A 15,817-nucleotide genomic window follows, 5' to 3' on the forward strand; every position below is an offset into this window, starting at 1 on the left:
TGAAGCTGTCTCTGTGGGCAAGAACTGTGCAATGAAGCCACTATCAGGGGCAACCAGCTCTCCTCCCAACACTGCTTTAAAATTTAAAATGTCACTGGTGGCAAAGCAGATAAGAGGGTGTCCCGGTAGAAGAGTATCTGCCAGGTGCACTGGGTTTCCTGCCAAATGGAACCTTCAGACAGGGTCAGGAGGCCTCCATTCCTTCTTGCCATCTGCCTGTGTCTTGGTCTGAGTGGACAGGACTCCAGCTTAGGTGTTCCATCCTCTTCCACCTGCCCCCTGGTCTCCTTCACAACCTGAGTCCTCACTGGCCCCATGTCAGGATCTCCTGGACCAGCAATGTCCATGCTGTGTACTATGTGTTCCTGGGCACCTGGCCTGGGGCTCTGGGTGCTATCTGTGTGGTGGCATAGGACACCCTTGAAACATCCTCCTGAAGTGCAGGATTCTCAAGGAGACAGGCAGACCCACTGGTTTCCATTCTCTGTGCACCATAAACTGTCACTAGGGGATATTTCAGAAGCTGGTGTAGTCATTCTCCACTCTGGGCAATCATGATGTGCATATGGCTTTATGCTCTTCTGCTGTGTATTTATGTCTTTATTTCAATTCTGCTTTCAAGGATATGAAATGGATTGAAGAGAAGCAAGCACTGTATCGAAGAAATCAGGAGCTTGTAGAAAAGGTATGCCCAAGCCCAAGCCCTGTGCAAGACGCGCCTGCACTCATGGGGCACAGGGCGGTCCTGTGGAGTGGCCATGGGCTCGGCAGAGGTTGCCAGTTCTCAGTGGCTCATCTTTGGGAGCCTGAACTCAGCTACTCCTCTGTCTACTGGAGGGAAGGAACAGGGCCTTTCCTCCAAGTCCAGCAGAGCCCTGTGTCTGCAGTATGTCTTGATTTGTGGTCTGCTGCACTGATGGGTTCCATAGATGATTAGCGAATCTTTGGAAAGAGTTGCCTTTCTGAAACTCCTGGTGTCATCCCTGGGGTAGGGAATGTTCATCACAAAGGCTGAATGGTCCTCAGGGAACAGCCCCTTTGAGAGTCCACAGATGAACCTGGGTTTTTATTTCTGGCTGAGTGATTATGTTTCTACTTTGACTAGGGAAACACCTGGCAGGGTCACTTATGGGTTCTCTTGGCCTTTGGATGAAGAGAAGCTCCAAGAATGCTGTCACTTCTCCCCACTCCCAGGCTGGGATTTATCGGTTAGAATATTTTCTCTGATTAAGATGAGTGAGAAAATATGGTGTACAGCCAGGCTATTAGTGCATTAGCTTCTGCCTGGGAACACCACGCCTTCTACAAGACTTGCACAAACCAGGATAAGCATGACTTACAGTCTAGGGACATCTGCCTTTGATATCATGCCATCTCCTTAGTTCAGCCCATCCCATGAGCTGGTTAAAGAACAGGTTCAAAGCACTGAGGGTCTGAGGCTGCGAGTGATTTCTTAGACCACATCTGAGCAGCTCAGGACCATCTAAGTGGGGTACGTAGTATGGAATGAGGGGAGAGGCAGTGGTTCTATGGGTCCAGACACAGAATGGGTGATGGGAATCTCAAAGTTCATGTGGGAGACTTCATCATCACTGCATACTCCAAGGTGCACACCCAAACTCTCACATGTACACACACACACACACACACACACACACACGTGATCCTTAAATGCCAGCTCGCTCATGGAGATGCTCACATGCACTCACACACACATACTCAAACACATGCACATTTAAATGTTCACATGCACACTTTAACCCATACACAAATAAACACTGTGTGCATGCACACTCACATGCATGCTTAAAACCTGTATGCTTCTCTGGCTATGCTGTGTACAGGGTCATATTCCTGGCCCTGTAGGTGCTTCACCACTGCAGCGAGGCCGGGTAACAGCTGGCACTGAGGAGCTATCCAGCACCCACCTGAATCAGCTCACACACAGGAAGCCAGTGCTCCTCCACTCATCCTGCCCATCTTCTGAGCGTCAGAGCAGGCCCCTCAGTCCCTCAAGTGTGGTTCTGGGGGGCAAGGACACAGCCCACAGTCACAGCCTGCCCTCACGAAGCTGCTGAAGATGTACGCTGCGGGCTGTATCATGTTTGCTTTTCTGAAGCCGTGGGCCTCCATATCACATTCACTCATTACCAGATCTGTTGAAAAAGTCCCTGAACCAGCCACATCAATTCTGGAGCAGGACCAGGCATCCTCAACCCTGGTCCTCCCATCAGACAACAGTGTCTTGTGCTCAGGGCCAACCTGATTCCAGGAACCATACACAGATGCCTTGATAGCCCCTCCGTTCCCCACATCTTTCTCATGGCTTCTTCTTGGGCTTCACGGCTTGCCTGCTCACTACAGCTGTCCCTGCCTATCCTGCACCTCCTGCTCCATTTATCTAAGGTGTGAAGGTTTGTCCAGTCTCACCAGCTCAGACCCAAACCTAGGCTGGACTGAATGCTCAGAGCTACAAGCAGTATGAAGATGTTCCAGGACTATGTGCCAGGCCAGTCAGCTGTCCCCGTGGACAGACAGCGGCTGTGCAAAAAGCAAGGGAGCTGGCCTCACATACCCTCTAGTGAAAGAGAACTAGGTCCCTTTTCAGTCTGATCATCTTCTAATTTTCAGATAAAACAAATGGAGATGGAGGAGGCCCGACTCAAGCATGATGTCCAGGACGCAAAGGATCAGAACGAACTGCTGGAGTTCAGGATCCTGGAGCTCGAGGTACAGGCTGTGGGACTGAGCTGCCCCAGCCACAAGGCCCTGAGGTTGGCTGCCTTCCTTGGACCTCTGAATCCTTATGAGCTTTTGAACAGCAACCCAAAAGGCCAGGCTGGAGAGGAAAGGGGCAAGTGCTGTAAACTGCATCTCCTAGGAGGGGTGGAGCCAGCGAGGCAAAGTGAATGTAACCTGAGGTGCAAGCATGGAACTCAGCATCATAAAGGGAAAACAAAAGCAAAGCAAAACACACAAAAGACCAGTGTCTGTGTCGGGATCTGCGGGGCCTCAACAGTCAGGACGATGTTCTCAGCCTGTCACTGGCTGGAGTGGCACTGGTGGTGATGAGTGGCAGGGACCGCGCCCAGACCTCAGTGGTTAGCCCAGCAGACATTTATTTCTTGCTCATAGAAGCCTCTGAGTAGTAGCAGAGGGTGCCATGCAGTGGTCAGGCACCTTTCAGCTGTGTGCCCTACCATCCCTGGCCCCCAAGACCTGCAGAGAAGGGAAGGAGGGAGCAAGAATCCTTCAGGGAAGGTCAGACTGGGTGTGGGTGGCCATGTCACCAAACTCACCTTCCACTGTGACCAGGCAGTGTGGCCCCTCTGCGAGGCCCAGAGGAGGTAGCCTGAGCAGCGCTGTGCAGGCATTACCCCGAATGGTCACCCTACATGCTCTAGCCTCCATCTAGGTCTAGCGGGCTGAAGCCAACTCAGAGTCCAGATGGATCTGCTTCTCAGAGTTCTCCCGTTCACCTCCCTGGGGTAGGAGGATAGTGTGGCCATGCTATGTAGATGACTTGCTCTGACAGGGCCGTGGGTCACTGCCCATGTTTGGCCTCTCCCCTGGGCCTCCTGACAGCCCCCTTTGCCAGGGCATGAGCAAATGGCTCTGGGTGGTCCCCGCAAACAGCCAGAGCATGATGATACCAGGATCCCCATATCCATCTGGAGTGAGCAAACACACAGGGATGGTCCTCTTGGGCAAGTTCAATGAGGTTTCTGCCATCAAGGCATCTGCAGGGGTTTGGTTTTCAGAAACACCATGCTGACTCCTCCTTGTGTGGTTGTGGACCATGTCCCCTGAGCCCCCACACAGCATTACGTGGAGGGAGGAGGCGGGGTGAGAACAGCCCACCATGCCCAGCCTCTGCTCTCTGTCTTAGGAGAGGGAGAGGAAATCGCCTGCCATCAACTTCCACCACACACCCTTCGTGGATGGGAAGAGCCCCCTCCAGGTGTACTGCGAGGCTGAAGGCGTGACGGTAATGCCCTCTCCTGCCTCTGCCTGCACAGTCTCACCTGGCTGCTGCTCACGTGTCCCTCTCTTTGCCTCCTAGGACATCCTGGTTACAGAGCTAATGAAGAAGCTGGACATCCTGGGGGATAACGCCGTAAGTGTATGTTGCTCTCCTGACTTGTGCATGCTCTTCATGCCGGCCACCTCAGCCCAGCCCTTTGTGGTCCAGGGGCCCCTGTGAGTCTCACTGCAGTCCCACCTAGGCCACCCTGCCCACAGACCCACTTCCACTGCCAGTCAGGCCCAGAGCTTGCTTGAAACAAGCACCCTGCATTTAGAGAAATCTCTCATATTGTTCTTGTGCCATCAGGGCCTTTGCTGTGTCTTCCAGCTAATGATACGTCCAGTACTATGTTCTCAGTTTCTGAGCTCACTTTCAGCTCTCCATACTCCCAGTGGGGATGGGAGATGTTGCTCTAGGAACCAAGACTTTAGGGGGTTCCCATTTCCTTGGTTTGGGGGAAGAAGTAGACTATAAATAATCCACAAATCTTGTTTGGGGCAGAGTTCCAATTTTGACAGCAAATTTCTTGAAAGAGTATTAATTACTAAGTGGGCAAAGTAACTGCACCCCTTCCTCCCATCCTCCATCCACCATCCTACCATCTGTTTGTCCATCTTTTGCCATCTATCCATTCATTCCTCCTCCTTCTCTCCCTCCCTCTCCTCTTCCCTTCTTCCCTCCTCTTCATCATCCATTCATTCATCCATCCACCTTCCATCCACCATGCATTCATTCTTCATCCTCTGTCATCCATCCATCCATCCACCCACCCATCCATCCTTCCATCCTCTATCCATCTTCCCACACTCACTCTCCCAGGTCTCTGTGCAGGGCCTTCCTAGGACAGGAATCCTTTGCCTCCTTGCTCACCCATTTCCTGGGGAATAGTGAGGAGCAAAATGGGAAGAGGCATCCTGCGAGGAGGCTGTTCTGGCTGTATCTGCTCCTCACCAGACCTGGTGGTCCGTCATGGCCACAGGTAGTGAAGCACCACCATACCCAAGAGTAGGGATGCCTGTGGGTGCAATATGCTTTGGGATCCAATCATAGGAATCAGTCCCCATCATGGGTTCTTTGGAGTCATACTGGGAAACCCCTGATTCACAGCTGGTGAAGCTGAGAGCAGAGAAGGCATCTGGCCAGGCTCACAGATCTGATGTAGTGGCAGAGTTAAGGTGATAGTTCTGACCAGTCCTGTTTCAGGGCTCCTCTCCCACCTTGTAGCTGGCCACTCAGGAGCAAAGCCAAGCATGACTGCCCTGGAACTATCGCAGCAGCCTCTGGGGTCACTCTTACACAGCACAAAGATAGATGAACTTGGGGACTGGAGGGCCTATGGCCAGGTTTTACATTCAGGAGACCCTGTAGAGACTCCTGGCAGTTCCTGCTGATTGGCCAGAGGGGCATCCCTTCATTTTTGACCAGGCAGTCCTGCTCAGGCAAACTTCATATGTACCTTATGACCCACAGCTATGCTCCTTGGAGTCTGAGCCTGCAGGTCCTCTCTTGGAGCACAAAGTGGCTGTGAGGAAATGCGTGACTGTCCCCTGCAGCCAGGGCATGCTAGGGCTAAGGCTGCCACATTCAGACCAGCCCCAGTGAAGGCTATGGTCACTTTCATGGAAACCTGAACCCCTGAGTGGCTCCTACCTGCCTCAGTTTCCTCAGGATCCAAGGCCTCAGGGTACAGAATTGAGGCCCAACTTCCCTAGCAAGTGGCACCACTCATGCCGCCCCACTTGGGCTGCAGGGCCAGATCACTTGGGGAAGGAAGGAAGGGGTGTAAGGCAGAGCAGATGGAGCTTTGCTGAGGCAAAGGACCCTAGGGAATCCGGAGGCCAGGCTGCTGACCAAGGGGGATGCTGGGGGCCTAACAGCCTGCTCTGACTATGCTTGGGTTTTTATCCTCATCCAGTTTGATGGCCTTAGTCACACTGAAGCCACTTGCTCAGCCATCCCCACTCCATTCTCCTGCCCAGCGGATGAAGTATGGGGGACACCTGTAATCTGTGCAGCTCTGTCCTGCGAGGGGGGAGCTGTCAGCAGCCTAGAGGGCTTCCAAAGCACCAGGCCCAACCCTAGCCCCAGCAGATGAGCACCATGCCCACCCCAGCTGGCTTCATACCTATAGCTGTTAGTCACCAGCCCCCACTTGAGAGACCTTGTTTTGACTGGAGGTAGAGGAAAGCAAGAGATATCTCACCCTCTAGGAAGAGAATGGCACAAAGAGGGTGTTCTGAGACCTGATCCGAATCAGGGAGGTTCTGTGGTTGAACAAGGGCCTCCTCCTGCTCCAGCTTCTGCCCCTCATGTCCTCCGATTCCTGGTGTCCCATGCACAGGGGCCAGGCAGCCAGATCCTGACGCAAGGGGCAGTGGGGGTGATTGTACGAAGTGCCCACATCTTAGGAGGATGCTCATCTGGCCCTAAAGCCAGACTGACTATGGCCTGAAAGACAAAATATGAATAAAACATGCAGAAAAAATGATAGAAATGCCAGGGATTAGAACCATCTCACAGTCATGGACACTTGATCTTCCCTTGATGCTTTAGATGAAAAGTACTGGCTTTAAACAGGTCAGGAGAGGTACAGAATGGGGAAGCTCTTATCACCGAGATGCAGTCAAGGTCTCCGTGCTAGTGAGTGTGCCCTAGCTGTTCCCATAGACCTCTGTGGTTCTAGCAGTGACAGGATGAAATGGACAGTGTCTCCCAAGTGAACAGATCAAGGACAAAGAGTGTCAGAGGTGCCAGGAGGATGTTTCAGTAAAAGCATCTTTTAGCTGTAGCCCCATCCCCCTTGCATCTGTCCCATCAGCCTCACCATGCATCCATCATTCAACCCCAACTTGGGAAGGCACTGCTTCTAACTATGCCTGTTTTTTGCTTTTGGGTGCAGAACCTGACCAATGAAGAGCAAGTGGTTGTCATACAAGCCAGGACAGTCTTGACCTTGGCAGAGAAGGTAACAGCAACTGTGTGGATACTGGGGAGAGGGCTGACCCCGTCCCTGCTCAGCCCTGCTCAGGGCACAGAAGATGTTCTTCCTGGAAGGAGGGGGCCACGGGGTCTGAGGGCCCACTAAGTCCTGTCTGCCTTGGAGACAGGTGCACACAGGTCAGATAGCGTGCACTGTGCACCTCTGCAAAGCAGGTTCAGCCAGACGTTGCCACTATCAGCCCTGCCTTGTTCTTTTCTCAAAGTCTGGAAGCTGTGTAGTATCTGTAAAACTGTCCTCTCTCCCTCACTGACCTGCCAGCCCTCCTCTTGGGGCTGCCCAGACCAACAGCCCACTCTTTGCCCACCTCCCAGGCCCACCATGTGGGTCACTGTCAGACCTCCAGCAACAGGGGGAAGGGATGCTCTGGGCAAATAGGGGTTCAAGGAAATGAGCCAGCCTTCCCCACCTCTCCTGGCAGAGCTCCATAGATGTGTCTGCTCCTGCTGCACCCCAAACCAGTATCTCTCCACTCCTGAGGAAGGTGTAGGGGCAGAATTCCTAGATGCTCAGAAGGGTGGACAGGTGGGGCCAGGACAAGAGTGGTGCATTCGTCCCAAGGTCCCAACCCAGCTCCAACTCCCCTCCTTGACTCCAGCCTTCCTCCATCCTCTCCCAGGCTGTCCCCATGGAGCCAGGGAAGGGGGTGGTATTGTCCAGGCCTGTGTGGGGGAACCAAGGGGTCACTGTCACCTACTCATTCTGCTTGTGCCCAGTGGCTCCAACGGATTGAAGAGACTGAGTCAGCACTGCAGCGGAAGATGGTGGATCTGGAGAGTGAGAAGGTTGGTAGTGCCTCCCCCAGGTATCCATGCAGCTCAGCATCTTTAGGCCTGGGTACCTGAGGCCAAGACTCAGGTTGACTTTTGTTTCAGGAGCTGTTCAGTAAACAGAAGGGCTACCTGGATGAAGAGCTGGACTACAGGAAGCAGGCCCTAGACCAAGCCCACAAGGTGAGAGAAATAAAGGTAGGGGTTTGCTCACATCCCAGAGGTATGTCTTTCAGATACCTTCATGGGCCAGGGCTCAGTACGCTGTCAGGAAGTGCCCAAGCTCAGTACAGGGTCACTCTCTGCTGCTCTCCACCAAAATGCCTTTATCTGTGAATTCTGAGGGTGTTTTACCACACTCTCAACAAAGGCTTTGAAAGCGCAGGCACATGAGAGCCTGCATGGATATGTGAAATGAGTTGATAAAATAAAATTAGCTGGAAAATGGTGCACTTACAAATCACAGTAGTACTTTGGTTTACAAACTTAATTTGTTTTACAATTTGGGGGAAGACGGCTGTGGTTATGTTTATGTGGGGAACACAACTGTGGTTGTGTTTGTCACCCGATGCAGTTTGCAAACAGAAGCAAAATTTTGCTGACTGCTTTTGTTTGTGAATCAAATTGCTTGCAAATAAAAGCTTTTGTGAACAGAGGTATTACTGTAATTGTACATAGCTGCATGTTGAAAAGTAGCATCATTTCATGAAGAACTCTGCTTTATTTACCTACCATTTGGAGGAATGCAGATTTTATCTGTACTGCATATCCTGTTGCCCCTTGGGAAACCATTTTCCCTACTGATAAACCTAAAGGTGAAAGCCCCACTTGGGGCTTACACTGAGAGCACAGAGATGCTTCATGGGCATTTGTATTAGTCTGTGTTCTATTGCTATAACAAAATACCAGAGGTTGAATAGTGTACCAATAAAAGGTTTATTCAGCTCACAGTTCTAAAGGCCTAAAGTCCAAGATCAGATGAGCCTGTGTGTACTTTGGTGGGGGGGTCTTCTCTCTACATCCCAACATGGTATCATGGCAGGGGCACATGGGGCAGAGAGAGAGAGAGAGAGAGAAAGAAAGAGGGAGAGAGAGAGAGTGAGCTATAGGGCTTGTTAAGCAGCCTAAGCTCTTTTACTCTGAGAAATGGCAATTGATGCAGGACCATGAACACAAAGGGACAGTTTATTTTGTGGCTGTTAACAATACAGTCTAGCTGAAGCTCAAAAGGTTTTTTTAAAAATTTCTTAAATTTCTACTAAGACGAAGTTTCATAATCATTTTGCCGGAAGAGACCATCCATTTCTGAATATATGACATTTTTGATGGGAAGAAAGGGCCCATCAAAATGAGAATCTTAATGAGAATTTTCAAAGATGAATGGCTTTTAATGGTTTTTTCAAAGACTGTATCAAAAAGTTTCCAAGAGAGAAAGTTTAAAAGTCCTCCAGACTGAAGTGATGCACCCTGGGGATTTATGAAAAGCGGTGTTTGGCAGCTGAGGTATAGCAAGTCATTTTCACTCCATCCATGGAGGTCTCAATCCTGAGCTGGAGTGTTGGGAAGCAGCTTTCAGTTCTTCTCTGTGACACTGGCCCCTCGTGGTGTCCTTTCCTGTCTTACTGTGGCCCTGGAACACATTCTGGCCATGCTGCCCTTGGCCCAGAGCTGGGACCACCCACTTCTCTGATCCCTCAGAACTCGGTCCTTCTCCCGCCCACTGTGCCAGGGCATAAGCCCGACTGGAGGCTTCCCTGTCTTCCAGACTTCACAGCTCAGCTTCTCCTCTCCTAAGGCTGTGGTGGCGAACCCATGGCATGTGTAATGCAGCAGGCTGCTGTATCATTGAAAGCTCTAAAATGTTCCCCATCACTGCCCACTGTCTTCTGCTGGATGGGGGCATCCCTAGATCTGGGGCTCCAGGTCCTTCCCCAAGAGACCCATGGGCACACTGTTGCCATGGGCAACCTGGCCTCCCCTGCATGTCCTGAAAGGTAGGCCTGTCCAGCCCTGGGGAAGGCTGGGGGAGAAGAGGAGGACTAATGTACTTCCCTTTGGCCCCCAGCACATCCTGGAGCTGGAAGCCATGCTGTATGATGCCCTGCAGCAAGAGGCTGGGGCCAAAGTGGCAGAGCTGCTGTCAGAAGAGGAGCGCGAGAAGCTCAAGGTGGCGGTGGAGCAGTGGAAGCGCCAAGTCATGAGCGAGCTGCGGGAGCGGGATGCACAGATCCTGCGGGAGCGCATGGAGCTGCTGCAGCTAGCGCAGCAGGTATGTGGACTGGTGCAGGTCAGGAGGGCTGGCTCCAAAGACGAGGGCCAGACCTTCCCATGGCCCAGCCTTCCCAATGGCCAAATCTGCGGTGGCCATGCCCATGACTACACCCTCTGACAACCACACCCTTTCATGGCCACACTCGTGTCCCCACCCTCTGGCTAGACTGCCTGCCTGCTGGTGGTGTTTCTGAAGCCTGTGGGTGATATTTCCCCTATTTTGGGTCACTGGCTTTTACTTCTTCTCTGTGGCACTGGCCCCTGTGGTAAGAACATTGTCTGGGGATACAGCCAGTAGGCCCGGGCCCACTGTCTAGTTCAGTTTTAACAGGATGTGAGAAATACTGGTAGGCTGGATGGCCCTGATGTTGACGCACACACTAGCTCTCTGTTGTGCCACCTGGCCTAGAAGTGGCTTCTGCAGATGTGTTCCATGCTGAGAACACCCACAAGCAAAGGTTCAGGTAGTAGATGCAGATAAACTACCACACAGTACCCTAGCTTACTGTGACAGTGGGCCAGCATCTGACAGAGGACGCATTGGCTATCAGGACATGTGCTGACCGTCCCTTTATTTATCAGCTTCTGGGTCTCCAGAAGGGTCAGGGGAGCACGGTCACCTGCAGTCCCCTTGCTCCATCGGACGGGTTGTGGTCACCACTCACCTTCTTCCACAGTCCCAGGCCTCACCCTCAGAAGGAAAGTTTTCCTGAGGGACAGTGTTTGTGACCTGTAGCCGTCCTTTTCTCTGCTGCAGTGACTTGGGGAAGGATGCTGGACTGAGTCTTTGCCCTTGGGCATTATGATTTTTTATCTATAGGAGTCAAAAGGATATTATTTCTGCCGCAGGAGGTATAGCTATGGGGAAGGCCTTCTGCTCTCTTTGGAGCAAAGATGGGAACTGGGGACAGCTATGTGTGCCTTATTAGCCACAGCCGCAGGATGCTAGATTTGTTCAGCACGGCCACAGTATGCTAGATACTCTATGGCTATTTGTTCACCAAACAAATGAAAGACAATCTTGAAAGGCTTTTTTTTTGGCTTAGTTTCCCAAATACCCTGATTACTGAAGATTTTCTTCCTTTTAACGTTACAGAGAATTAAAGAGTTAGAAGAAAGAATAGAAGCTCAGAAGAGACAAATTAAAGAACTGGAAGAAAAGGTAAAATAAATGTAATTTTCAGGGCTTGTCCTATCCATGGAGCTTATGGATAAAAGAACACAAGATCACTTCCATTCAGAGTCATTCAGCCCTTGACTCAGGGCAGTAGATAGACTTGGCCTGTGATGAGTGAACAGGAGGCCTCTGCCTGCGTGGGTAGTGTGAGCAGAAAGAGGCATCAGTCGGGCTGGGCACCAGGAGCCCTTCCCACAATCCAATCCTGTAGCTTTAGAGAAACTATGCCTCTTGTGGCCTCAGTTTTCCCTCTGGAGCTGTGGTGTTGGACTAATGTGTTCCCTTTCTTCAGCTATAACAAAATACCTGAGAAAATCAACTCATAGGAGGGAAGACTTATTTTAGCTCATGATTTCGGAGGGTTCAGATACAGTCCCCAATTCATGCCCCATGATTCACTCTCTTTCACTAGACCTCATCTTCTATTTCTATCACCTCCCATGAACTTATGAATCCATCAATGTGTTAATCCACTGATGAAGTTAGAGCGTTCATGATCCAGTCACCTTCCAAAAGCCTCACTTCTGAATACATGAGCCTCTGGGGGGACGTTTTAGATCCCAACCATAACAACCCATCACCTAGTGCTCCTTTATCAGTGGCCTGGACAGAACCAAAGCATCTGCCACTCAAGTTAAGTGCATTGGTCTGAAGAGCAAGTCCCTGAAAGGTGGGCTGTGGACCCTGAGAACCACCGCCCATGAAACAGCACCTCTTCCCAGTAACCCTTGCAGAAATTGTCTCCAGGTTCAGAAGCCCTGTGTGCTAAAGTGCACTGTCGTTGGGCCACATGCTCAAGCCTCTTGTTCAGGACTCTGGGCTCTGTAAGACTGGGCTCACAGGCATCTGTCCACTTGTGTTGACTGACTGGGCTCCCCAGACCAAGATGGAGAAGCACACCCAGAGATCGACTCCCATGGGAATGGCTCGCTTGCAGAGCAGTTCTTCTGTATGTGATTTGGGGTGGCCCAGTAATTTCCAGAGACAGATGTTTCCTCAGCGATTGTTTCTGCCTGTGGGTTAGATCTCACCAAAGTGACCAGTTCCCACTAAACACTGGTGGGACCCACCTGCCTGTCTTGCACCTTCTAGAGAAAACAGGAATTTGAGATTTGGGCAGAATGGCCTACGGGCAGCACCTCAGCAGGACTGAGGAAAATCCAAGAGAATCTGCTATCCAGGAGAGACAGGCCCCTCCTAACAGAGGTTCCCTTTCAGCTAGCCACTGGGTCTTCCTTCCACCCACTGCAGCCCTGCCCACCCCACCTCAGCAATGACCTAAACTTCCCCATCTGTTGGGCACTTTACCGTCATCCACCCAGCAACCTTCTTGTACACGTGCAAATCCACTGTGAGGAACAGCTAGAGCTTTGCAGAGCACAACCTGCACAACAAGCTTTGCAGCAGGGACTCAGCAGCCCCCAGCCACCAGGTCACATGGGCAAGCGTCTGGTGGGCATACGGATGCTCGGAAGGGATGCAGTTCTCAGCATTTAAGCTTGAAGAAACCAAAGTCTCCCCACACCAAATGTGTGTTTTGTGTTTTAGAGGGCATGTATTCGTATTAAGCAGTGGAACATTTTTAAGTCAGATATTTGTTTTTTAAATTTAGCGAAAGTAGTTCTTTGATTGCAGGGAATCCTGCCATTGCCAGATATTCTCCTGTGTCCGTATTGCTCTGGCCCCACCCCACCCCTCAAAAGAGAAAACAAAGCTTCAAAGTGTGAAATCTGCGCAGGGTGTTGTCAGGACCAAATTGCTGTCACCAGCATGCTTGTATTTGTTGGGCCCTTGGGATGTCTTTCCACCAGGCTGTCATCATCACCCTTAACCCATAGTATCCCCCACATGAGCTCCTGATCCCAAGAGGAATTGGCTCACCTTGCCGTGCTGGGGCTGGGCTGGGCCTGGAGCCCCCAACTGTGCTCACATCCTGGCTCAGGATAGTGCCCGTCCCTGACATGTCCCTAGGGGTGGCAGCGTGTCACCCTAGACCCGGGGCTGCTCACAGTACCCCTCACACGTGTCCTGACCGTGCCTGCTCCTCCCAGCTGGCTGCTGTGTCTTGCTCTGTCTGTAGCCATGTCATTTCTTGCCAGAAACACTACAAACTCTTTTTTCCTTTCTCTTTCCTCCTGTTTCTCCATCCTCCTCCCCTTTCTTTTTCAGTTTTTATTTTTGTTCTTATTTTTCTCCCTAGCTTTCATTCTCTGGTCATAGCTGCTCTTGGCACCCCGATGAGGTGAGTACTTCGTGGCTGGAGTTTTCTGGCAAGGTCCCACTTTGCTTCTGGGGAGGCCCTGGGGCCCTTGCTGGTCGGGCAGCTGCCGGCCGTCTGGGAAGCAGGAAGACCACTCCCTGGGGCCTGCGGAGGGCTTGTTAGAAGACCATTGTGCCCTTCAGAGCACAGACGTCCCTCCCTGGGGATTGGGTCCAGACAAGCTGATTCCATCCATGGAGCTGCAGAATGTACCTGCAGACAAAGGCCACACACCTGACTTAGTCACTGCTTCCATCCCGGGCCAGATGAGAAGACACTTGGACTGCAGTGTCATTTTTTGTCTTAGTCCTTGGGCCCTACCTTTCAGTGGGTGCCAAAGGACCCGTCCCACGGAGCAGTGGGCACCCTCTTGTGCAGCCCCTCATCCTTCTGACTGCTGTACTTTGCTTCTCTTTTCTTCCAGCCTCCCGTGGAGCCATACCCCTATCCTCCAGCAGGACCAGAGAGCAGTGGATGCTGGCAACAAAATGGGACATTGTGTCTCATGCCCGAAGACCCCAAAGGGTTTGATCATCGTGCAGCTGTCCTGTGCAGGATGAGGGGGAAGCAGAGCCTTGAGTGGGGGCCTCTGTCCACTTGGGATGAGCTAGAATCAGAACTATCTTTGCTGGCTGGGGCTTCTCTAAGACAGGCCTGGCCTTGGCTGCTGGCCCCTGGCCCTCTTCTCACAAGGCAGCCTCCATCCCAGTCATGGGGATGTGTGATGTTCCCTGCCAAGCAGGGGTAAGAGCCGCTCCAATGCAGGAGCAAGCCCTCCTCCTGGTTACCATAGTAACTGTCAGTGTCCTCCAAGGAAGAGCTTCAGAAACAACCCAAGCTCATCCCCAATAACAAAATGAAGACTGACTTCAGTGGCAACCTCCGTTCAGGGGAACCGGGAGGGTTCACTGGGGACAGCCCCAGGAGGGTTCTCTGTGACACCTTGAGTGCACAGTGATGCTGTGACTCACTCCTAAGCACTCACTGGTGGACAAATCTCACACCCACCCTCGTTCTGGGGACAGATGAGAGCTTTGGCTACTTCTGGCCTCCTCATCTCACCTGGAGACTGGAAGGCCAAAAGCTCATGACAAACCACAGACCAGAAGTACAGTGGGACCAGAAGAGGGATGAGGAGCGCTGTAAGCTGACATGAGATGAGGCTGCAGAGCAACCGGAAAGAAGCCTGATGCCAGAGAACACGGATGTGACCGCACAGCCCCAGAAACCACAGATGCCTGGGGCACCCGGTATACGTAGCCTGGAAGCTCCACAGCAGGCCAGCTGGGCCTGAGGGCTGCACGTGGCCAGGGGTGGCCAAAGATGGCCTGGTCCAGAACCTTCGCACACAGGAGCAGGGCCCAGGTGAGGATACACAGTATGCCTGTGGTTCTGCGGATGCAAGAAGGGCGCCTGGAGTCCAGTGGCCTGCAGGTGAGGCAGTGACGTCCATCTACGAGGGAGAGCCTCTCCTTCCGCTCTGATTGGTGACCCCATGCAGGGAAATATGCCTGCTCCTTCTGCTCAGTTGAATATGTCCTTTCAACCCCTGACAGGGGAGCCCAGGATGACTGTCTAGGCTGGGAGATGGTGGGGATCTGGGGTGTCTGCCTAGATGGTGAAGTACAGAGCTTCTCCATTTTTCACCTTTGGACCATAGTCTGCACACATGTGGCCTCCACCTTCTCTCCTTAGGCTGACCTGGACCCTCAGGCACCTGCAAATGCCCTGTAGAAAACCCAATGAGCTGCCCAGGTGGCGCCATATCCACCCTGGGCCTGGCTCTTTCTGCCTGCGTGGGCTCCACCCCATCCTGCTCCCTGAACCCCCAACAAAGGAGGTTTCCTCCTTTATGTCACGCAGAATTCTGCCTGTGGCCCTAAGCAGGGACTTTCCTGTACTCTGCAGGCAGTGATGCGCTGAACTGAAGAATAGCGAGGCCAGTTCTTCCCTGATTCCTCCAAACAGGAAGCATTTCCCACTGATCCACCCACCCACATGCTGCTCTGTGGATCGCAAAGCAGCTACTGCATGACAGAAAACAACGGTTTCCCTCCACCACAACTTAGCATGTGCTATAAATGCAGATTCTGGGCTGGGCCCTGATGTGAAGGGAGACTCCACCCCCTACGGCCCCCTCAGGGTCCTCCTGCAAGAAAGCTGAGAACTACCCCCAAGCCATAGAAGGGGGTTTGGGTGAGGGACATTTGCATCTGTGGCCCACTTAGCACAGCCTTCCTTAGCCCCTGAGAGGTATGGTGGCCGCCGGGGTAGGGTGGTGAGCTGTCCCAGCTGATGGGACAGAGCCTGTAGT

General features: G+C 52.2%; 1 protein-coding gene across 13 annotated transcripts in view; it reads left to right on the plus strand.

Annotated features, from left to right (window-relative positions):
• The window catches only part of Jakmip3 (Janus kinase and microtubule interacting protein 3), a 146,466-nt gene that overhangs the window by 112,719 nt on the left and 17,930 nt on the right, over positions 1–15,817 (plus strand). For 8 of the 13 annotated variants that reach the window (XM_013503117.1, XM_013503116.1, XM_013503115.1 and 5 more), the window contains 11 exons: positions 623–685; positions 2,632–2,730; positions 3,890–3,988; positions 4,064–4,123; positions 6,927–6,992; positions 7,742–7,810; positions 7,901–7,978; positions 9,861–10,064; positions 11,163–11,228; positions 13,444–13,485; positions 13,928–14,937. In XM_013503117.1, the coding sequence (XP_013358571.1) occupies positions 623–685; positions 2,632–2,730; positions 3,890–3,988; positions 4,064–4,123; positions 6,927–6,992; positions 7,742–7,810; positions 7,901–7,978; positions 9,861–10,064; positions 11,163–11,228; positions 13,444–13,485; positions 13,928–14,251 (1,170 nt within the window). In that variant the 3' untranslated portion in view covers positions 14,252–14,937. Of the gene's footprint in view, positions 1–622; positions 686–2,631; positions 2,731–3,889; positions 3,989–4,063; positions 4,124–6,926; positions 6,993–7,741; positions 7,811–7,900; positions 7,979–9,860; positions 10,065–11,162; positions 11,229–13,412; positions 13,486–13,927; positions 14,938–15,817 lie in introns of those variants that run through there. The other 5 variants (XM_013503120.1, XM_013503122.1, XM_013503119.1 and 2 more) reach the window with 4 other exon arrangements.

The sequence above is a fragment of the Chinchilla lanigera genome, unplaced genomic scaffold (genome assembly GCF_000276665.1).
Source record: "Chinchilla lanigera isolate Chin_1 unplaced genomic scaffold, ChiLan1.0 scaffold00076, whole genome shotgun sequence".
In the NCBI taxonomy this organism is placed as follows: domain Eukaryota; kingdom Metazoa; phylum Chordata; class Mammalia; order Rodentia; family Chinchillidae; genus Chinchilla; species Chinchilla lanigera.